The following is a 25,088-nucleotide window of genomic DNA, read 5'->3' on the forward strand; positions in this document are numbered from 1 at the left end:
AGAGTTCTTAATTCGTACCGTCATAAACATTAGACATGATAATGCTGCAACTTTTTATAATATCCACCCACCTTTCTCTATAATACTTATGTTACCAAAACCTTAGAGGACAGGACTTCAACTTTGTATTTTAAACTAGCTTATAACTTGGAAGGCATCCACTTAAAAAAAAATTAAATGGCACATAACCATAATATGTGTTTGTGCTTGTATCTCCTTGGGAAAATGCTTGTTATCTTAGTCACATGTTTTAGTCATGTTGACTGAAATTGAGCACACAATTATTTATAAAAATTTTGTCCTTGATCCTGAACTCAATGGAACAACTTATGTCTATAAAGTTAAACACATGCATAAGCCTTTTTAGGCTCAAGCTTTTACTTACAAACTCTCTGTCTTCCTACATTCCACCTATTTTTGATAGGTACTGGGCAATTTGTGCAATGTGCAGGAAGTTTTGAACCTTGGTTGATGAAGATGCCTCCAAAAACAACTGCAGAACAGACCTGCCTGCCTAAATGTCAGTTTTTAAATATTTAATGTTTTAAATACCTGTCATAATTTGATATAAAAGAACAAAACAGAAGGTCAACAAACCAAACTTTTGTTATTAACCACTACGTTTAATTTCCTCTGTGCTACATACAGTATAATAAGCTTAATTTAGGATACGTCTATACGTACAGTGCTGCTGCAGCACGTCTGATGAAGACGCTCTATGCAGAAAGCTCTCCCATCGGCATAATAAAACCACCACAAGCGGCAGAAGCTATGTTGGCGGGAGAAGCTCTCCAGATGCCATAGCGCAGTCCACACCGGTGCTTATGTCGGTGTAACCTATGTCGCTCAGGGGGTGGTTTATTCACATCCTTGAGCGACATAAGTTCTGCCCACATAAACTGTACTGTAGACATAACTTTACTCAAGAAATTCTCTGACTCTTACTTATTTGTGCTTTGCCTGAGCTTTGTCCAGCAGGGTTCTTTTGTATTTTAGTGGTATGTTGGAACTATCCAGTTTGGGGGACATTTATGGAAGCATAACAGTCCTACATCTAGGTGGCTATATATATTGATTTTTCACTTATTGGCAGTCTTAGTTACTCGACTGTGCAAGTAAAATAAGCAGTTCTTAATAAAAGCCTGATCCAAAGCCCATTGATGTCAACAGAAAGACTCTCATTGACTTCAGTAGGCTTTGGATCAGGGTCTTAATCTGCACAAACAAATACTTTGGTATCATATATGGAAAGGACAACAGAACAAAAGACCAAATTATAAGTGTTTAATCCCTACTAGAAATCTGAGGTACTTCCTGTGATTGGGATTTATTCCCATATGAATATGATTGTTAACTCAGAACATATAACCAATAACACTGATATACAATGTGGAGTTTAGATGTATAGACTTAAGGACTTCAGCCTGAATTTTTATTTTGCAACAAGTAATAAAATGAAAAAAAAAAAAAAAAGTTTTTTTTTTTTTAAATCTCTCTTCCAGAGATCTTGACAACCTGACCTAATATTGTAAAAAGTAATTGATTGGTTACCTGTTTCTGGGTTCCAAACATATGCTATACCATCTTCACTTCCAGAAAAAAGAAACGTTCCACATGGCGTTAAGGTACTGTGAATCTTCTCTCTATAATTCGTAGCACCCATATATTTCTTTGTGGCCAAACTAAAAATAAAGAATAGCCTGAGTGTGGCAGTTACTTTCATAACAGACAAAATCTCCCATACCTCGTGTTTGAATTTTCTGCTGGATGAATAATACTAGCTCAAGATCTCATATTCCAAGTAGTCACCAGTGCACTGCACACTTATTCATTGTGTCCCATATTTTCCATCAAACCTTTCCCTTTCCTGGATTTCATAATGGCACTTTTACCTAGATAGTACAGGGAAACGCTTAAGTCCATACCGTTGGAAACGGCAAAGGAATACCCAGATCTGGAGAGCAGATGCAAAAGTTGTCTTTGCACTTCCCTAATTCTGGACTGATCGTTTGCTGGGCCTAAGAGGTTGGACTGGGGGAGGAGGGGGTACTTTTTCCCACCTCTGCCAACAAAATCTCTACCCATGTAAATTGCCAAAATGAAGTGCCACTCACAGTAGGTTGTGCAGATATTCAAAATATGACTGGGCTCTCTTAATTTAGCTCCTCCTCCCTTCGGTGGGCTTAAATATGCCCAGGGGCTTTGCTGGTTTCCTTGGACCTGGCTCCTTCTTGACTGGGGGGAAGGGGAGGTGGCAGTACTCCCAACCACCACCCATGTACGGCACCAAAATTAGATTTTTTTTTTTTAATTTACATCACCATAGCACCTAGGAGTCCTAGTCATGGACCAGGACCCCACTGTGCTAAGGGCTGTACAAACACAGAACCAAAAGACGGTCCCTGCCCCAAGGAGATTACACTCAAAGGCCATGCCTACACTACAAACTTTGGTCAATTCACATTACATCAGCTTACAGCCACCAAAATCTGTATATCTCTTGGGCACATGCATACCTGGCTGCTTATGTCAGCACTGCATATACTCAGCAGGAGTGTCTATGTTGATGCAAAGTGTGGACTATTGAAAGTAGGTATCCCAGTGTGCTACACACTGCTGTCTGGTCCAGTGCCTTTTGGGAAATCTTTGCAAGGTGTTATGGGATACAAATGACTCATCCAGGGATCTCTGGGAGCTAGAGGTCAAGTTCCCAGCATGTAACTTTCTCCATTCCATTCATAGCCCATAATTTTCACACCTTTAAAAAAAAACAAAAAAAAACAAAACAAAAAAAAAAAAAAAAAAAAAACACAAATCCAGGCAGTACTTTTTGGTGTCTGCCACCTCTGACAGAAGCACGGAGCCACAGAGTTCTGCACTATTCCCATGAATGTTGCAAATATAGAACACATGATCCTCTGGTATTTGCAGACCTGCATGAAGTACTACAACTATGGAGGACATGAAATTTCTTCTAAGACAGATTACTGTGAGACATAGTGAGAACCAATTAAAGGTTGTTGATGGCATTCATGGAGCAGCTGCTGATGGTGGAGCATCGCTTCTGGCCCCCCGAAACGAGCACTGACTGATGGGACTGCATCATAAAGCAGGTTTGGGATGATGAGCCATGGCTGCAGAACTTTTGCATGTGAAAGGCCACATTCCTGGATCTGTGCGCCAACCTCACCCTAGCCCTCCAGCAAAGGGACACCAGAATGAGAGCTGCACTGACCACTCACTTCTGAATTGTGATTGCACGCTAAAAGACTGCAACACCAAATTGTGACTGGTCAATGGGAAATCATTTTGGAATTGGACAATCCACAGTGGGAGCCCTTGTCATGCAAGTGTGTAGGGCCATTAATCATCTTCTGCAATGGAGAACTGGACTCTCAGCAATGTGCAAGACATAGTGAATGGATCTGCAGCAATGGGGTTTCCAAACTGCAGTAGGAAAACAGATGGCATGCACATCCCTATTTTGACACCAGCCCTCCTTGCTACAGAGCACATCAACATAAAGGGTACTCTTCTATAGTTATGCAAACCTTGCTTTACTGATATCAATGTGGGCTGATCAGGGAAGGTGCATGATGGTTGCACCTTTAAGAACACAGGACTGTTCAGAAAGCTGCAAGCAGGGACATTCTTTCCCAGCCAGCCTATTACCACTTGCGGTGTTGAAATGACATTAGTGACCCAGCGGGACCCAGCGTACACCTTGCACATGAAGCCACACACTGACCACCTTGAAAGCACCAAGGAAAGGTTCAACTACCAGCTCATCTGGTGCAGAATGACAGCTGAATGTGCTTAGGGTACAGCAAAAGGATGCTGCAGTATTTACTCACTTGATTGGATCTCAGTGAGAAAAATATCCTAATGGCTACAGCTGTCTGTGGTGTCCCGCATAACATCTGGGTTGCAAAAGGGTGGAGAACGAAGGTGGAGCAGCTGTGTGCTGACTTTAAAGAGCCAGACACTGGGAATGTGAAAGTATGGAGCTCAGTATGGAACTATGTGATTGAGGGAAGCTTTGAAAGAGACTTTAACAGTCAGATGAAGTAGCATCCTGGGCTGAACTGTTCTCCGGGCCTGAAGCTTTGAGTGCTGTTAGGAACTGTGTGGTGCTTGCTGTAAATTTATAAATATGACTGCATGTTTTCCTGAAGATATGAGTTATGTGGTGTTTGCTGTACATTTACAAGGACAGTGTGCTTTGAGTACCACTATGTATTCTGCAATGTGTGCTGTAAACTAATGAAGATATTTTTATTCTCCAAAAATAGAAATGTAGTGAGTGGCAAAACCAATGCAGAGAAACAAACAATAAAGGCAATGCAACACAAAGTTTTAACATAAAGTAACAGAGTGGAATTTTACAATTGGAAAGGCAGCAAACATTTTTGTTCATTTCAGTGCATAAATGTAGTCCAGTGTGGCTACACATACACCAACCATGGTTCTCACAGGTCACTGATATGAAGCTGTGGCTTTTCTCTCTGCTTCCTGATGTGGAGTAGGGGTAAGGATGTAGCCCATGATGCCACATGTATGTTCAGGGGTGCAGGGAGCAGCGGTCATGGAGTTCTCCAAGGACTAAAAAGATTTTTGGACTGGGGGTGGGGGGGGGGGAGAGGGACAACCAGTGTCTGCAGTATTTAGGTGCCCTGCCTTAGAAGACTCATTATATTCCAATGCATTTCTCTCTCCTTATCTCCTGTCCATTCTATCACTATGGAAGGGGCACCCTTCAAGGCTGCCATGCCAGAAGCTGCTGATAACAACAGGCAGATTTACCATTGGATTTACAATCAAAATGGAAAGAGACAGGTAAGCTTAAAATTCCCTTCCCTTAGTCCCATAAATGCTTTTAATAAGAAATGCTTATTGACATTTCAGTTATTGAGCACCTGAGCACAGTACCACACTCCAGCCCCAGCCATGGTGAGTATGGTCTACTGAGGTGAATGAAGAGAAAAATTCTCTGCTGCATGAAAAAATAAAATTTCAGTCCCTATTCCATGGATACCAGTATAGGGCAATGGCACTGAATATTGACACTATTTTCTGTAAGTGTTTGTGATTTTAGCTGATATCTCATTTCTGACAGTAATAAAAGCACAGAGAATACAGCTGCTACTGGATCCCGAAGCGACCCGGGCCTGTATGCTGCTAGCCTGTTTACTGCAATGGTGCCAGCCAAACTCATCGTGGAATGGCGTGGGAAAGAGGAAGAAATAAGGCAGCCAATTCCTGACCTTCAGGAGAGGATTGCAGAGTATCTCGATGAATGTTTCATCATGATCTCTCAGAAGGATAAAAGGAACATCCCTCTGTAAATAAACGAAGTGCTCTGCACAGCCCAACCTCCCACCTAACCCAATAGGAGAATGAAAAGCCCATGAGAATTCTACCTCTGTTTGTTGTACTTCTACCTCTTCTCATATGAGTGAAGCAGTGAAGGGTTGATACTTGTATCTTATTAATGTGGAGATGGTCCATCTTTACATTTAAAGAATGTAAGGAAAAATGTATATACACTTACCCAAAGTCCCTCCCCCCTTCATCAAGCTCATCCATGCTTGTCTGGCAGGACTGGCCAGACTGTGGGAGAGTCTTGAACAGGTTCTGGCTTGTGGCATGGCAGGAGCCCCCGGCCACGTCTCCTTCTCCTTGCTATTCATGGAACGTTTCTCTGTCTCAGACTCCTCTGAGCTATCCACAGTGATCTGCAGGATGCTGGTGGTGTCTCTGCCAAGAATGGCATGAAGCTCATTGTCTCACGAGTCTGTGATGCATCACCAGATCTATTGCTGGCCTCCCTGGCCTTGTGGTATTCCTGGAAAAGTTTCTTGGCTTTCACATGACACTGCTGCTGAAGCTGCTCGTCACCCTTTGACTGCATGCCCCATGTAATCTGTTTGTAGATCTCCATGTTTCTATGTCTGGTCTGTAGCTGTGCTTGCACGGCCTCTTGTTCCCACAGGCCTAAGAGACACGATACTTCTGTCTACTTCAGGCAAAAGCATGTCTAGTGTGTGGTGCTGCCATGGTCGGCTGAGCAGTTGAACATAACGAGGGTGAGCTACTAGGTGTGGTTACCAAGGTGGGCAATCAGGAAAAGGCATTTTTAAAAACACATAGGAGTTTTAAAGGGGTGAGGTGGCTTCCAATCTCTGTGACCCGCAAGGCAGTGGAGTTTACAACTGTGACCAGATTGGTTACTGTTGTAGAGATTGAAGCATTGTAGAATAGCTGCTGGAGGATTGTTAGGGTCCATACAAGTCACACTGTATCTAACTCACACTGTGTTGAGCTCAGTAGGTTGACCATAGCTACACGCCGTTTGGTAAAAATGATTTTACTGCATTGCTCTAAGAGGGTGCTTATGTTGGCCAGAGACAAAGTTAAGTGTAGACACAAACTGGTTGATGAAAGGTGATTTACATCAACATAACATTCCAGTGTAGAGTAGGTCTAAATGTACAACAAGAGACAGATGGATACAGACAGAACGATAAGGAAGTACTAAGAAACAATGATGTCAGCATGATAGGCAGTCATCTCAGCACACCAAAAGCTTCATTGTCGTCACATTTTTATGGGCATTACAGAAAAGGAGAATTTTAAGGAGGATAATGAAGTAGCTTTGAAGATGTTTATGGGGAACTCCTCACAAGCATGAGGGATGCATTAGAGAAAGCACAAAGGTGCTTCATTGAAAACTTAACAAGTGGGCAATTGAGACTGGTATCATGGGTTGATCAGAGGCAGAAGCAGACATCTTGATAGTGAATAAAAGTTGATAAGTAGGTGGGGATAGGTCTTGAAAGTGAAGACAAAGTTTGTTTGATGCACCTGAGAAGGGGAATCAGGGGAGGGATACTAGACATTCATCTTAGAGATGTTAAGCAGAAAAAGTCAGCAAGATTGAAACATAGCCTAGACATAAGGACCTAGAGAGAGGTCCAAGTCAAAGAGGCCCACGCTTTGGGCCTGAATGACAGGCAGGATGCTGATGTCATCCGGTGATCAAAGAAGAAAATAGTGGGAAGTTTACTTCACAATCACAATAACTAGAAACTTTTGTTTTTTAAAGTGAAACTAGATTCTGAAGGACATAATAGCAGCTCCAAAAGGGTCCACTACAGCACATGGGTACATACCTGCTGTTTACAAGTCTTGGCTGGGTGACATCCCAATCTACAGTTCTTTGGCTGCCAGTGGCTCCAGCAGTATGTAGGGAAACCTTCGCCATGTCCACTTTCCCCTTTCACCCCAGCAGGCAGGGTGGTAGCATAGGAATTATCATGCTGGCTCTACTCCTCTGCACCATCCCCCTACATTTGTATAATCCTCAAAGGACCCGTTACAATGACTGTGCGCACAGATTCTATGGGCGGTTCAGTGAAAAGCAACTACCTAGCCCCGAGGATCTGAGCTTTGGCCTCTCCATCAAGATCATTCCAAGGATACACCCTCTGGCAAGAGGAAAATGTTGTAAGAATGGTAAGTCTCTTGGTAGCCCAAAACATCATAGCCCAAGAAATTTAAATAGAGTGATCTGGGGAGAGAGCTACATTATAAATAAATGTATGTTCTGAAAAAATGTCCCTATACCTCAGATAGTTCCTTGTGCTGTCAGTGCTTGGAAGGTATTTTCCCCAAGAATCTTTTCTTAATACATTGGGGAAAATTTGAGTGTCTGTGTATGTGAGGGGGTGGGGGAAGATTAACATAAGCACAGATTTTATGCTTTAACACTATGTTCTCTTGTTTTTCTGGATTTAAGTTTTAGCCTTAGTGGTACATTAACTTAGGGTAGATTTGCTTTTTGTTGTTTAATTTCTTTATTTTTATACTAATGATTTTAAAATATTAAAAATAAAGGGGAAAAATAATATATCACAGATTAGATTTAAATGTCTATCCACCCATCCATCTCATGTACTTATGTGGTCCCTATTGTCATAGTATCCAAGCACCTCACAATCTTGAATGCATTTACCCTCACAAACCATGAGAGGTAGTGAAGCGCTATTAGCCCCATTTTACTGAAGGGGAACTGAGGCACAGAAAGACTAAGGCTTGGCTTACACTAGGCACTTACACTGGTATAGCTACTTCTTTCGGGGATGTGAAAAAATCCTGGTGTAGATCGTGCTAGGTTCTTCTTTCGACCTAGCTACCGCCTCTTGGGGAGATGGATTACCTATGCCAATGGGAGAACGCCTCCTATTGATGTAGCTAGTGTCTACACTGGAGCACTGCAGTGGCACTGCTGTAGAGTTTTAAAGTGTAGACATACCCTAAGAGTAAAATTTCCAGAAGTGCCTAAGTGACTCAGGCTCCTAAATCCCACTGAAAGTCAGTGGACCAGGCTAAGTTCCTAAATACATTTTTTAAAGGAACTTGAGAGACCTGAATTCAAATCCCTGCTCTGCTACAGACTTCCTATATGAGACTGGACTTCCTGTATGACACTGGAAAGTCAATGACATAGGGTAAGTGCCTAAATAATTGTTTAAGTAGGACTTCGGTACTTTTGGAAATTCTAACTTCCATGACTTGTCCAATGTCACAAAGGAAGCCTGTGGCAGAGCAGGGATTTCTATCCAGCTCTCCCAAGTCCAGTCTAGCTCCATAACAATCAAACTATCCTTCTCCTTCTGAAGTATGTATTTAATAATTTTAGAACATTTTATTGCCATGATGAGTCTACCTGAAAACACAGAAATCTATGCATTAACTATAAAACCCAACTTACATTCTGAGATCCATAATTCTCAGAGCGCTGTCTTTGGCATGGATTAATAAACGTCTTCCATTTGGATGTACCTCTAAATGATTTATTGGAGTCCCTTTAATATCATTTTCTTTTATTTCCTACAATGAGAAAATGAAGTTTATTGTAATGCAAGACTAATGTTATAAAAAACAAAGTTAAGGAGGTCACTATGCTCTTAACTCATGCAATTGGCCAGGGGAGGGAGGAGGGAGTGCAAGAAAAGATTAAATGTATAGTTCAAAAACACAAGTCATTTTAAAAAGCAAACATTTGTTCCTAGACGATACTATATCCCAAATCAACAAGTTTTAGCCCAGATCAAGTTTTCACACTCAAATGACAGATCCTATTAAAACTATGAAATCCTGAAAACAGGGTTGATAACAGAAATGCTGACAAGACGTTAACCATAGAAGTGTGAACAAAGCTGCTTTGACAAGATACATGGTCTGCTATTTTAATTCTATCTATGGAAGTACAAACAACACGTTACTGTGTGCAAGTACAATGTCACCATTTCTCAGACATTTGCTACAGAAGCTGATGCTAGGAATAAGCATTTATATTCTCTACTTACATTATCATATCTAAAACTGTGACAAAATCTAGAAATCCCCAGCCAGTGAATCACAGAATGTTTTATTAGCCGTTTGCAAAGTGTTAACAAGACATTTAGGGGAAATTCACTTTCCAACCACACAAAAGTAACATGAAAAAGTAATTAAATGCAAATTAGATGGCTAGATTTGAAACCACTTTACATAGAAGTTACCTTGCTAATTAAAAATATTTGTATACCTTATTAATACTCCAATGTTGCACTGGATGTTGAGATCTTCCTTTGACAAAGGTATTCCAAACGATAATCAGACCCGAGCTGTCTCCTGAGAACATGTGAAGTCCTGTAAAATAATAATTTAACTTATGTAGTAATAACAGCAAGATTTTGAAACAATACTAAATGAACAGCAGGGGATATATGAGCTGGAGACATCTCTAAAATTAAATATACATTGGAAACTATCTTATCAGTGCTAGTAACAGTTTTATGGTAATTTCCACATTCATGGATATATTATAAACTGAATTACAGCCAATATTTGAACAGCAATGTTCTGCTTCCATTTTCTCCAATTAATGCAGGATAGTCAAAAAGCCTACATTTTGCTTATAGTACATCACAAAAGTCAATATCGTAAATTCCAAACAGAATAAAAATGTAAATACTGTAATACTTACAATTAAGTACTGTGACTATTTTTAATTCAGATGCTAAGTTTGTTTTATTCAATGTCTTTGCTTTTTAGTACTGTCTTCTAGGGTGTGATCATTGAAATCAATGGAAGTCTTTCCACTGGCTTTAATGGTCCAGTGAAGACCCCTGCTGAGAACAGGCTAGACAAGAGCAAAGGCAAATTTCCCTCCAACTGCTGCCTTTCAACAGATGCTCTTAAACCAATAGTATATATCATTTTAAACAATGAAATAGGAGTTTCTTTCTATGGTTGGCTGCCACGGCTATCACAGAAACAACGCAACTACACGTTAGTGAAATACCTATCTGAAAAACCCATATTCCAAAATACAGATGTTCCATTTTATGGGGGAGTTCCTCCATTCACATAGCATCAACTCACATCTCCATCTAGTTATCCATTTTACAATGTCTCTCCAACACCTCTTCCTGGATGTCTTGCCATCAACGTATCCTTAACAGTGCCAAAACTGAACTCCTTATCGTTCCTCCCAAACCTTCTCCATTCTCTGTCATTGTTGAAAAGTTCACCATCCTCCCAGTTCTCCAAGTTGCAACTTAAGACCATGTCTACACTACAAGTTACTTCGGTATGATTTATGTCGCTCAGAGGTGTGAATAATCAACAATATATAAATTATACTGACCTAAGTGTCCATGTAGACAGTGCTATGTTGGCAGGAAAGCTTCTCCTGATGACATAGCTACCGCCTCTCATCAAAGCAGGCATTAAACCGATGGGAGAACTCTATCCAGTGTGTTGATGTATTAAATTATTATTTACTATCTGTAATCTGGGCATGTCAGAAAGATAAATAAGCAGACAAAAGACAAGTCATCTTCCTCTTTGAATCCATCCACTAGCTCTCTCATTCTCCACCCTATTAGATTCAAACTTCTGGTCTTTGCCTTGAAGTCACTACATAATTCTGCCTCTTCCTACTCATCCCACTTTGTCTTTTTTCACATTGCCTCTCCACCACTCAGCTTAGCCCATAATGCCAGCCTTGACACATCATCTGTCTGCTTCTCCCACAACAGTCTCCATTCTTTATTTCATGCCAATTTCTGCCATGACATAAGAAACTAGCTGATTAAAATAGCTAGCTAGAGGGTCAGCTGTGGATAATCTATATATCTAGTTTAAAAAACTGTATCATCAAGACCAGGCCAGTCATCACCTTGACCCTTTTACATTACATTGTAATCTTTCCTGTGCTGTCTGCTTATTTATCTTTTTGGCCCAGGCTATGTCTTCCTATATGTTTGTACAGTCCCCAGCATATTGTAGACACACCCAGATTACAGATAGTAAATAATAATTTAATACATCAACACACTTAGTGGTAATAGTAGATCTGAGAGACACATTTTAATAAAATAATAACAAAATAAAAACATTTTATTTTTTAAACAAACATCTCTGTGAAACAAATCAAACTGAGCATGCATGAACTGCTCTTTGCTTGCGATGCAATTATGACTTATAGTGAACATACCTTCTGCATCAAAACACAGTGTGTTGATGAAACTTTTGTGGCCATCAAACTCTTGTAGCAACTGACCATGGATCTCTTTCACTTTTGCATTCCAGACCCTAATCACAGAGTCATAACATCCTGTCACCACAAGATAGTCAGCAACTGGATGGTACTTTGCAGTGTAAACAAATGAAGGATGAGGGAAAACTCTCACAGAATTTGTAGCCTGGGTTTCAATTTTCCACATTCTAAAAGCAAACAAAATTAGGATAATTGTCTCATAACGTAGTGCTTTCTAGCAAATATTATCATTATATAAATACCAAATTTTGTGCTACTGTTCTAGAAGTAAATACATTGGATCTAATTCAATCTAATGGATTTTTGCAGCGATACTCAAGAGTTTGATGTAGAACATTCCAACAGGAATTAAGCTTCACATGAGGAGGAGGTTTTGAACTCTGGAAATTTAGCTTCCGCCATGTTGCTAGCATCTCTGTTCAGGCAAGGGGTCTAGCTTACACTGAAACTTACTTAAGAAAAAAATATTTTTAACTAATTATGTGAACAAACTAACTAGTAACTAACCAGTAAGATTACTAACTAACCCCACTAACACTGTGTGCAGAGGAGGACACTACAAGGCTTCCATCTTGCTGCTACACGAGGTAAGACAGAATAGAGGGATAGCTGGGCCCACTCTGCCTTTTATGCCCTCAGGCTTGGGTGAAGGGTGCAAAGACATCCAGGCCAAAGGAAAGATCCCACTGTACACAGCTGGCCAAAAGAATCTGCTCTCACACCCATGCATATCAAGAATGGAAACAACATGGACAGTCACTTGAAGAACTTGATTTCCCCTCTGCTCCATAGAAAAAACAATTAAATTAAGACATTCAACGCATACACTATGGCAGGCATAACTCTTTGGGAATTTTAATTATGCAGCTGCCTGTAGCGCTATGGAGTTGCACAGCCAAGGTAATAGCTAAGAGATTTTGTGTATCTATACTTCAGTGCAGATTAAAACCCCTAGGAGGTTACCTATATGTAACATATGGCCATAATTTTTCTTGCTTTCAGGTGTTTTTGTTATGTTGAGGAAGCTTTAAAAACCTCAAGATTTGCTGCTTTAGTACTGCATTATTGTAACTTTTTAAATGTATACACAAGAGGGGAAAAAAATATCAGAATTAAGATTCCCTATTCCAGATACGGTAATTTACCTTGAGTTACACATTTAACAGCCTAGCCAAGAATTCAAACCACTATATATAACTGCAAAATGATGAAGCTAAAGTTACTATCTGAATTCTAAAGTTTCAATTTCCTGCCTTGTGTATTCAAATTTGCAACGTTAATATGGCATGAAGATTGGCTTTTGCATATAGAATACAGTAATTTCTCCGAGGACTAAATGTTCCAAATGCCTATTGATTTCTGTAAAAGCTGCAGGCTCTTTTTTGAAAAATAAGGCCATTTATTTAGAGACTATATTTAGGCAACTACATTTTAAACTCTTGGATCAAACACACCATACATATTAAATCAAACATGGTAAATTTATTCCCCCAAAACTATAATTCTATCACAACTTTCTGATAACATTAACAAATAACTCAAATTACACTCAACTACATGGTTAAAAGTTGTCCAGCACAGTTTATGATAAAGACACAGCTGGATTCCTATAATTACCTTATAATTACATAATTACCTAATTACAGCTTACCTATAATTTTGACAACAGTTGCCATAACATTTCACTCATACTGACCTGACAGTGCCATCAGAGGATGCAGTAAGGAGGTACTGATTATCTTTTGACCAACAAAGATCATATACAATATTAAGGTGGCCATAAAGTTCTCTCAAGTATTGTCCAGAAGGAATCTCATACACTAATGAAAACGTAAATAAAAAGATTAAAAATTTGGAAACATTTGAAATGGTGTTTCCAATATTGAAGTATTGATTCTTAAAAGAAAATCATTTAGTGCCAAGATTTTATTTATAGGATTTATGACTGCATGTTCCTAAAGAAATAAAAATCTTCAAATATGGAAGATGATGATGATGCAACCAACATTTGGAATATAATTACTACAAAGCTACGTATAGTTCTAGGGCCAAGTCAATGCTGGCATAAGTGACTTCAACTCCATTGGCTCCTAATTTTCATAATTCAGAATCAGATAGCTGCTGGGTATGCATTGTTAATAATTGAACACATCTGCAAGCATCTACTTCCATCTAGTGGTTCATGGATATGTCACAAGTGCATTAATCCTTTTAAAAATTCGATCAGACAGTTTACACTATCAGGGATGAACCTTGTACATCAAGCAAACATTTTTTTTTTTTTTTTTTTTTTTTAAACTGATTGCTACTTGGCCAGCTACATAAGAATATTAATAGTGAGGTCAATTTTTTGGTGATCAGCAAGTTTTGTAGAGAAGCAATATAATCTTGATAGGCTACTGTTTAAGTACTTTCATTTATAGGTTTTGCCTTTTATTCTTTGTGGAGATAGAACATTGCTCCCAAGAATCTCAAAAATCTTTTATTATATTGTGTTTTAAAATGCAGCAAGTGACAGTTTCTTCCCAGAAACAGCCCAGGATCTGAATAGTATTGCGAGTCATGAGTGAATTGCATTGGGAGGTTTCTGTGAAGACAACTGCCTGGCATCTCCAACATTATGCCTGGCTCAAGTAAGTGTTTACTGGTTCATCACTTTCATAAAAAGTGAATTACTTCACAAATTCCTTTTCCCCTATAAAAACAGCCTACGAAAGGGGCAAATTATTTAACTTAAAAACATGTTATCAGAAATTGTATTTCTGCCACAGACCAGACTCAGATTTTCCCTGGATGCAGAAATACTGTAATATCAAGCCTTTAAATTCGACATGTATATTACCACATATGAAAAGTCATACTGTCTTCAATCAAATCAGGCAGCCACTTAGCTAAAGTGGCCTTAGAGCAAAGAATATTTACAATGCTGAATTATTAAATAAATTTACAAAAGATTATAAACTGTTAAAATAAAACTTCTATGCACCAAAAAGTAACACATTTTTCTTTTAATTCCAATCTACACACTCTTCAAAATAAAAAATAACTAAAGGCGGGAAAAAAGAGCTCTTTGCATATATTATGGCTCTATGTTAAAATAAAAGTAATAAATGCATAACTTACAAATAATGGGATAACCATCCCTTCCTGCACATGCTGCTGCTAATTTTCTTCCATCTTGAGAAAAACGAATACAGAAACATCCCATATCTCCTGCTCTCAGTGAAAACAGATGCTTGTTTGGTATTCGACAAGTCTACATTTCCAAATCAGAAAAGTTATTGCATAATTGTGAATACACAAAGCTTAAAAAATGTATTCTCTCTCATTGTATCACATGGGTTTTAAAAATTTGCTGATGTATTTGATCCTGTTTCTAAACAAACACCACAAGAGTAGGTTACTTACCTGTAACTGGAGGTTAGTTGACGTGTGGTCGTTTACTGTATTCCACACGTGGGTGCGCACGCACACCACATACCTGAATCCGAAAGTGCTTCTTAGCTATGTTCATTAACCTGCATGTGCGTAGTGCGTCCCCTCGTACTCCCAGCCGAGGGCATAATACGTTGTGCGGGTCTCCCTCTCATTGTCTTGGAGTGTAGTTCGAAGCAGAGGGGATGGAGCACAGGTAATGGAATACAGATAGGGACCACACATCTCGAAGAACCTCGTTACATGCAAGTAACATCCTCCTCTTCTTTGCATGATGGTCCCTATGTGTATTCCACACGTTGGTGACTCACAAACAGTGATCAGTGCGGAGGTGGGTGCGGGGATGCAATGGAAGTGTGGTCCACAATATGGCCTGACCCATTTGCTGCCACTTGTGCGATGATGTAATACCTTGTTAATGTGTGGACAGAGCACCAGGTGGCTGCCCAACAGATGTCTTGCCAAGACACGTCAGCCAGTGAGGTCGATGTGGTGGCTTGCACTCGCACAGAATGAGCTGTGACTAACAGGAAGCATACACCAGGCTGTTTGTAGCATTCACAGATGCACCCTGAGACCCATTTGGAGATTCATTGGGATGAGAAGGCTTGACCCTTGGATCATTTGACAATGGCCACAAATAGCTTTGGCAATGTGTAAAAAGATCGAGATCTGTGAAGGTGGTAAGTTAGTGCACAGTGGACATCAAGGAAGCATAGGATCCTGTTAACGGCAGAGGCATGTGGTTTGGTGCCGAAAACAGGTAGGTAGATGCACTGCTTTAGGAGGAATTCTGACATTACTTTTGGGAGGAATTTAGGGTGGAGCTGTAGGGAAATCTTTTCCTTGTGGACTATAATGTAGTGGGATCTGCCATTACGGCTGCTAGTTCATTGATTCACCTAGCAGAAGTTATGGCTGTGATGACAGCAGATCAGGGCCAAAGGTCAATTCACTCGTGTATTAGTACAGATCAAAGTGAGTAACGTATAAGTGTGTATTCAGATGTTTAAACTTCGTGAAAACTAGTGGAATGTTACTTGTATTGTTTTCATTTATCTGTTCCTGTTATAACGTAATAGCAAACATTTAAATTGTGTATATGCATATAACTAAATAACCTATCAAAGAAATCTTTTGAAATGCTAATAAAGGACTTTAATCAGAAAAGTTGCTAATTCCAAAACAAATGGCCATTATCATGATTACTGGAGGTCAAAAGACTAAGTGCTTCCCTCACTCATTGTAATCAAAGGAAAAGCCCATGTGAATAGAGACACTGTCAGCTTGTCTTCTTTTAGAAGATGTAAAAATGAATTAAAAGAAAGATTATTCATCTCCAAACTGTTTGGACTCCTATAGGGAAGTACCAGATGCAAATCAGAGATCCCCAGAGACAATCTGGGTACACTGAAAGACTTTTGGGAAACTGGCTGTTTATTACATCACTGCCATCATTTGGCATTACAAACTGTGATTCATCTGTACATATATTTTACCTGCTTTAACCTCTCAATAGCTCTCATTCTTTTTACTTAATAAACTGTTAGCTAGTTTTTATAGAATTGGCTTCCAGCATTGTCTTTGGTATAAGAGCTGGAGTACCAAGTGGAGTACCAACTGGTCTCCCGGGACTGGGAGAAACCTGATGTGGTGTGATTTTAGGTTTAAGTAAATTTTATCACAAAGTTCAGTTTGTGTGAGTGGCAAGACAGGCTGAAGAGTCTAAGGGGACTCTCTGTAACTCCATGGAAAGACTGGTATAGTGATCCAGGAGTTCACATTTGTTACTGGCTTGCTGAAATCTAATTACAGAACATACCACCAGTTTGTGATATCTCCCCTTGTTTTCTGACAGTCTGCCCTGAGGTAGGTACTCACAGCTGTGAGCCACTCCAGACAGCATGATAATGGCTACCAGGAATGTCACTTTCATCAAGAGGTGAGAGAGGGAGCATGTTGCCAAGAGCTCAAAGGGTGGCTTTGTGAGGGTGAAGAGGATGACATTAATGTCCCATGAGGGGGGTGGATTTTAGTACTGCTGGAAAAGTGTGGAGTAAACCCTTCATGAAGTGGATGGTGGTGGAGTACATAAACACTCGGGTGCCATCCACGGCCAGGGCAGGGGGTGGGAAAGGCACTGACTGCTGCCATGTGCTTCTGTATAGAGTTGAGGGCTACACTGTATGTTTTAGACTCGTAGACTTTAGGGTCAGAAGGGAGCATTATGAACATCTAGTCTGACCTCCTGCATAATGCAAGTCAAAAAACCTCTCTCACCCACTCCTGTAATAGACCCATAATTTATAACTGAGTTACTGAAGTCCTCAAACCATGGTTTAAAGACTTGAAGGTCCAGAGAATTCTCCAGCAAGGGACCCCTGCCCCATGCTGCAGAGGAAGGCAAAAATCCCCCAGGGCCTCTGCCCATCTGTCCTGGGGGAAAATTCCTTCCTGACCCCAAATATGGCAATCAGCTAAACCCTGAGAATGTGAGCAAGACTCACCAGACAGTAGAAAGAAAGAATTCTTGGAAAGAATTCTCTGTAGTAACTCAGAACCCACCCTGTCTAACATCCCATCACAGCCCATTGGGCCTATTTACCGTTAGTAGTCAAAGATCAGTTAATTGCCAAATTAGGCTTTTGAGGGCGAAAAGGTAGTCTAGGACAACTAGACCAGATGCCGCACTCAATGAGTGATAGTGTCGGTGAGTCCATACCATGAAGTGTCTCCATTTTGCTCGATAGCATGCCTGGGTGGCTTCTTTCCTGCTCTGAGTGAGGATCTGCCATACCGGGGTGGAGCATGCCCAGCCTAATCTCGACCCCCATCCAAATACCAGGCTGTGAGGTGAAAAGGGACTGGACTGGGATGCCGGATTCTTCCCCGATCTTGTATGAGTAGATCTGAGAATGTACGAAGGCAGAGCAGTGTGCGAGTTGAGAGTCTGAGGAGGTCTGTGAACCAAAACTGACGGGGTCAGAATGGGGCTACAAATATCATGGTGGCTCTGTCCAAGTGAATCTTGTGCAGTACTTGCAGAAGGGGAATGGGAGGAAAGGCATAGCAGAGGTCTTCTGTCCAGGGAAGGAGGAGAGTGTAGCCCCACCAGTTCTCCCTTATTGCTCCTCTGGAACAATAGAGGGCAGCTTCTGGTTCTCATGAGTGGAAAAGAGGATTCACTGAGAGGTACCCCAGTTCTCAAAGAGGTATCGTAGCATAGCATCCTGTAGCTCCCACTTGCTCTCACTTCCTGCTGAGCATGTCGGCCAAGGAATTCTGGGTCCCTGGGAAGTTCATGGCAAGTACGTGGTTTTTGATGCACCAGTTCCAAAGGTGGAAGGACTCGGAGCAGAGGGAGGAAGACTTGGCACTGCCATGCTTATTGATGTACACCACTGTGGTGATGTTGTCAGAGAGCACTTGAACATGGAGGGACTAAATAAGCGGGAGAAAGGCCTGACTGCTCGGAGCTATAGCACATTTATACACATCCTGGCCTCTCATGACATCCACACTCCCATGTCCATGTGGCGGTCCAGGTGGGCTCCCCAGCCTTCGAAGGAGGCATTTGTTGTGATAGTGACCAGTGGTGTGGGAGAGGCAAAGGGGGTGACCTTGGAAGGATCGTCTCACCATGTGAGGGAGGATAGCATGATCTGGGAAACAATGACTCTGGTCTGCATTTGGCTTGTGCTGGGTCTGTAGATGGAGAGGAGCCACTCCTGTAGGCAATGCATGTGGAAATGCGTGCAATGTCATATAGGCCTGATATACACTGACGTCGATGGGAGATATGCAAGCTACGTACTGTAGCTTGCATATCTCCCATCAACTTACTTACATTGCTGTATCGCAGTGTCTTCCGTGCACTGCGTCAACGGGAAACACCTTCCATACTCTTTTCAGCCAGGATGAATTAATAGCGTCAACTGGAGAGCGCTTCCGCGATTCATTGAGCAGGTCTCCACAGCTCACTCAGTCGATCCCGCTGCATTGATCTGAGCAGCCCTGTCAGTGTAGACATACCAACAGGTACAAATACAAACAGGTACAAGGGGAGAGAGAGAGAGACAGACAGACAGACAGACAGTGGTAGACTGTGTTGAAGATGTCTGCGACACAGGTCCATGATGATGGACATCAGTATTGTGAAGTGGTCCACTGGGAGGAAAGCTCTTGCCACGATAGAGTTGAAATGTACGCCGATAAAGCATATCATCTGTATCAGTACAGACTTTTCCTCATCGGCGCAAATACCTAGTGTGTGTGAAGGGTGAAGACTGTGGAGGTTATTTCCTGGGTGATAGTGCCACGAAGAGCCAGTCATTAAGGTAAGGTTGTACCGAGTAGCCGAGACGGTGAATTTGGGCTGCTACCACAGTGACAACCTTTGTGAACGCTTGTGGAGCTGTTGCTAAGCCAACCGAGAGGAACGGAAATTGGTAGTGTTGGTGTCCGACTTGAAAAAGGAGAAACTTGTGGTGGACTGAGTGAATATCTACGTGGAAGTAACATCCTTTATGTCGAGAGCCAAGAACCAGGCTCTATGGGGGAGGAAGGGAATAATCAATGCCAGTGTTACCATACAGAATTTGTACTTTCTGATAAAGGTGTTCAGCACCCGAAGATTTAGAATGGGGTGGCACCCTCCGCCCTTCTTCAGGATGAGGAAGTACGGTGAGTAGAAGCCTCCTCCCTTATATTGAGGTGGGACAGGCTTTATGGCCCCCTTGAGGAGCAGAGTGTCCACTTCTTGTTGGAGAATGCATTGATGGGATGGGTCACCAGAGAAAGTTGGGGGGGGGAGGGGTAAGAGTTCTATGAGGCATGAATGAGAGGAATTCTATGAAGTATCTATGGTGGATAACCTCCAGAACCCAACTGTCATGGTGATCTTGCCCCAGCTGTGGGCAAACAGGGCAAGAGGTCCCCCAAAGATGATATCAGGGAAGGTTTATGGGTCCCAACCTACAAGTCAAAACAGGTTTTGGCTGCTGCTGGGAAAGAGTCGAAAAAGTGGTTGTGTCAGAGGTAGGGAAGTGCGGCCGTTGCAAGCAGTGCCGTGTAGATGGCACCTCCTGCTGGTGATGGTAGTAGGCTGGGTAGGAAGCATGTGGTTGCGGACGGAGCAGTTGTCTCTACTGCCTGTGTCTTGGGGCCGGGGTGTATATATCAAAGGACAGTAGCGTGGCGCTGGAGTCCTTCAGCGAATGAAGGGATTTATTCGTCTGTCTTCTTGTGCAACAAAGACGAGGTCCTCATCAAAGGGGAGGTCCTCAATTCTATTTCGGAACTCCCTGGGAAAGCCGGACGATTGTAGCCACGAGTCCTGACATATGACGACTCTGGTCGCTAGAGAGTGAGAGGACATCTCAGCCATGTCCACACCAGTCAGGAGGCCCATCTTAGCCACCAGTCACCTCGCATCTACCAGTACCTGGAATTGCTGTTGGTCTGATGGCAGCTTGTCCTTGAACTCTGCTAGCCTGCTGTAGTTATTATCAGCTAGTAAAGCCTGAGTAATTTTGCAATCCAGAACTATAGTCTTGCCGAGGAGCACACTTTTATGCCTAGCAGGTCTATCCTGTTTGCAGCCCTGTCCAGAAGAGTAGACTTCTGTAGGTGCTGGCATGCCTGCTCTGCTGCTACATGGACAACAAGAAAACTGGGGGGTGGGTGTGTGAAGAGAAAATCCGCCCCTTTAACAGGCATGAAATACCTCCTCTCCGTTCTCTTCAATGTAGGGGCACAGAAGACAGGAGTGTGCCATACTGCCCGCATCACTTGAAGAATGGTTTCACTAATGGGTAGAGCTGCCTGAGATGGCTCCTGGGGATGGAGACTGTCCAGGAGCTGATGTTGTGGGTCCTGGACCTCTTCCAGCAGAATCCCCAGGTCAGCCACCCTCTGGAACAAGTCCTGGAACTGGGGATGGTCATCTGGCGGAGAGAGCAAGAGAGGAATAAGTTCCTCATTCAGTGAGCATGAAACAGCAGTGGGGACCAGCAGAGCATGCAGTACCCATTTGATGTCTACCTCTTCTTAATAGACTGATGGTGCCATTGGGCGAACGAGGGACAGTCAACACCTGTGATGGTGCCTTGTATCCATGGTAGGAATCCCAGGGTGTGCAGTATGGCCAAAAAGAAAGGTCCCTGAGATGTAGTGGGTCCCATGGTTAGCGGTACCAGGCCTCTGCTGCCAGATCATATGCTGGGTGGGGTAAGGCAGTCTGGGCCGCTAGTCTGAACTTCGGCGGGACATCAGAGAAAACAAGGCTTTTGACTCCGAGAACTCATCGCACTCTGAAGACAGTTCCAGCAATGTCGGTACTGGTAGGCTGCGGTATGACAATAGGACAGGCTTCTCTGGCAGCAGCAGCGGTTCATCCTCCAGAGTGGGGATGACGCTGGTGAGTGAGGGTCTGGAGAAGAGTGGAGACTGTGGATACGAAAGGATCAGCTCCTCCATCAATAAGAAAGGCTCAGAGCGTCCAGGAGTCCGTGGTGTGCCTCTGGAAATGCCAGAGGGCCCAGCTGGTGTCAGCCTATTTGGGAGGTGCAGAGGCACCGGCAGAATGGGTGGCGCATATGCTGGTGACTGTTCCGGACCCGTGGGTACCAGGGCAGTCATTGGTGCCGTTGGATTCTGTTTGCGCCTGCCTTTACCTTCCACAGGGGGAAGTGCACAGCATCTTACCTGACCCAGTTCAGGAAGAAAACGCTCTCTTAAAAGCAATCCGCCATGGGGATCTGCTCTTCTATCCATGAGTATGTTTTTTACTCTGATGTTGGAAATTGTCTTTTGTCTTTGGTACCAAAGTATTGGGAGCATGCAAAGTGCTCGGAGGGACGCTCACCATTGGTAACAGTCGCTGTACTGGGGGTGACGCTGATACCAGATCTGAGCGCACCCTCAATCTCATGACTACCTCCATCAAGTACTTATGGAGGTGAAGCTCTCAGCTTTCCAGGTTTGGGGCAACAAGGACTTGCAGATGGAGCAGCGAGCCACGATGTGTGCCTCACTAAGGCAATAAAGGCATCTCTGGTGCTGGTCGTTCACAGAGATTGAGCGCGGGCAGGAGAAACAGTTTTTAGTCCCCGAAGGATGGCAGGGGGGACATTCCCCAAATGGGGGAAGAACTACACTCAAATGACAACATAAAATTACATACACCTATCTATCTACAACTATATATACTGAATGAGGAGTGATCACTCTTAGCAAAACAAAGTGCAAAGGAACAGAGATTCTGACACAGGCCATGTGTCGGTAAGAGGTAACTAGAGAAGTGTTGACCCATGCTACTTATTATACCTTCAACTGGGAGCACAAGGGGACACACCACACACGTGCCGGTCAACGGACACTACTAAGAAACACTTCTGGACTCAGACACATGGTGCGCATGCACACCCACATATAGAATAAACATAGGGACCAGCACTCGAAGAAGCAGCCTGATTCTGCAAACACAAGTATGCAACTTTACTCAGAAGAATAAAGTTATAGAGGTGTTTAAGTGTTTAGAGTACTGGGGACATAAGGCCTGATTCCAAAGCCCACTGAAATCAATGGATGTATATTGATTTCAAATGGGCTTTGATTCAGGCGCACAGTGATTAAAAACAATAGAAGAGAAATGCATTCACGTGGAAGACAGTAACAAAACAGTTTTGAAACAGAAAAGTTCCTTAAGTTTCCCAGAATGTATCAGCTACTTTGTTGCATATTTAACAACTCTTTCACTGTAGTAAAAATATAAGCAATTTAAAGATTCTATAAACAACAAAAGAAAAACAAAGCAACCTTCTGCGTGTGCACTGGTTATTTTGATTTTTAAAATCTTTCATTGCTCCATGACTTCAACAACAGAAGTTAGTAAAAGGATTCTTTAAGGCAATCCCATTAATGCATGTGTGAAATATTCCTTTTTAACTGAATTTTTTTTTATTGATCCTCTTCTGTTTTAATAATCTGGGGAAACAAGGTTTATGATGTCTTACCATGTTGATCCTTTTGAAACTTTTCCACAGGTCAAAATTCAGCAAAATAAATTGTCAGTATCTGGATCTCTCAAAAACACAACTTCTACAGTGTTTACATGGACAAGTTTAATAATAAATATTTGTCAAATTTAATATTTGAGGATGTCTAGACAATATTCTCAAGATTATAATCCACTTAATTTGGCACATGGATTTATTTGCCTTTCTGCAAAATGGCAAAAATTAGTCATGAAACTTTTTGCCAAATAATTTAATTTAAACATACACAATTGTATGCATTCTAACATGTCAAAAACAAAATCATTTCCATATATCTTTTGATCTTTAGACAATTTGCTGTTTTAAAACAATTTGTTATTTTTTCTAACATTTCCTTGTTACTATTTAAATATCACTGGTTGTTATTAAATATGAAAGAAATAAAACCGCTGGCAATTTTAAAGACAAATAATATAATGTCACAAAATCAAAGTACATAATCAAACAAAAGTCATTTACACATAAAATGAAATCGGGATTTTCTTTTGAACAAATAGACTTTGTATAAAGGTTTGTTTCTTACATGGCATCCAGCAGTGAAATAAACCCATTCCCATTCTGAGAATAAATTGAAATGATTATATGCACAATAATGGATATACAGAAGGTCCCCTTTGTATGACCACAACTTTCCTACATGTGGTGGGAATCCCTGTCTGAGAAGTGGGCAGGACCAGAAGCACCAAGAGTGGAGCTGAACTAACTCCTCTCCATCCCCACTAAAATGGTGAAACATCCTTGGAATTAGTAGTCCCAATAACCATGCTGTCAAGGAACTGAAGAGCGCTGCAGGGGTTCCTTGATCTAGCGTGGGAGCATACTATGCATGCAAAGAGCGCCACCCTCCAGCAGGTTCATGAGTTTTTGGACCACCCATCCACAACCCCAAACCCAACTTGTTTTACAATACTTATGCTGTAAAATAACCTTATTAGCAGACGGTGGATTTTTTTTGTATGTTTAAAAAAAACATTCACCTGTCCAGGCAATCTCATCCATTTAAATTGCTCCTTTTTCTCATGTGGACCATATTCACTAGCTTTTTTTGATACCTCATTCTGGAGCTCGCAGAATGACGTGCTACCTTGTTCTTGCTGAACAGCCATCATAGAACGGAAAGAAGGATCTACCTAAAGGCAGACAAAATAGCAATAGTAAAATCAATTATTTCAGGAAAACACAAAATGTTTTAAGTACAGTGAAATATTTCACAAAATTGAAATAGTCTATAAAAATGTTAGATCTAAATGTATTTTTTGTAAACACTGAAAGAAAATTAAATGGGGGCAATCTTTGTATGTGAAAAATATCCGAAAGTATAGAAATACATGCTGTTAAAAAGTAATATGTAAAATACTTCCACCAGAAATAAGTGAAATTCTTTGTCAAATATAAACGAAGTGTAATGAAAGTAACCAACAAGCTTAAACTGATGAAAAGTAAACCGGGGTGGTAAAATTCTGTCAGATTGTTGAAAAATCTTTTAGTAACACAACAGATTAATGCTTTTCTGTTTTATTAGCCTTTTCCACAATTGGGCCCAATTCAGTTGAAGAACGAGTACTCCCACGAAAATCAAGCTAATCTACCAACTGCAAATCTAACAAAAACACTCCACTCTTTACCTAAATTCACACCGGGTGACAAGGGCCAGCAGAGGCTCTCTGCATTAAACAAACTCTGCATAAGTGCTGCACAAGTGGACTGCACCATGTGTGGAATTAATTGTGGTGGGAGATTGAATTTATAAGTGATTGAAAAATCGCTGCTAATTGTGCTTAGTGAACTTTTCCTAAGATTTGAGCAGAACCTGATAATTGCACAAAGGAGACAGAACATCATATAGCACGAGAGCAACGTACATGATCTCTGTCCAGCCTGACTGTCACAGTGGCTACTGAACTCAGGCTCCTGCTTTGACAACTTTCATAAGGAAAACTGTAAATATCTTGATGAAATGCATAATAAAATCCCTCCAAGAACAT

At 41.5% G+C, this 25,088-nt stretch overlaps 1 protein-coding gene across 1 annotated transcript in view; it reads right to left on the reverse strand.

Moving 5' to 3' along the window:
* The window catches only part of AHI1 (Abelson helper integration site 1), a 163,959-nt gene that overhangs the window by 105,618 nt on the left and 33,253 nt on the right, over positions 1-25,088 (reverse strand). Inside the window, 7 exon segments of the mRNA XM_067542267.1 lie at positions 1,552-1,682; positions 8,774-8,892; positions 9,593-9,696; positions 11,549-11,778; positions 13,308-13,431; positions 14,735-14,867; positions 24,081-24,233. Coding sequence (XP_067398368.1) covers positions 1,552-1,682; positions 8,774-8,892; positions 9,593-9,696; positions 11,549-11,778; positions 13,308-13,431; positions 14,735-14,867; positions 24,081-24,233 — 994 coding nt within the window.

Source organism: Emydura macquarii, unplaced genomic scaffold (assembly GCF_026122565.2).
Source record: "Emydura macquarii macquarii isolate MOO-44397 ecotype Brisbane River unplaced genomic scaffold, CSIRO-AGI_Emac_v2 contig_705, whole genome shotgun sequence".
Classification (NCBI taxonomy): domain Eukaryota; kingdom Metazoa; phylum Chordata; order Testudines; family Chelidae; genus Emydura; species Emydura macquarii.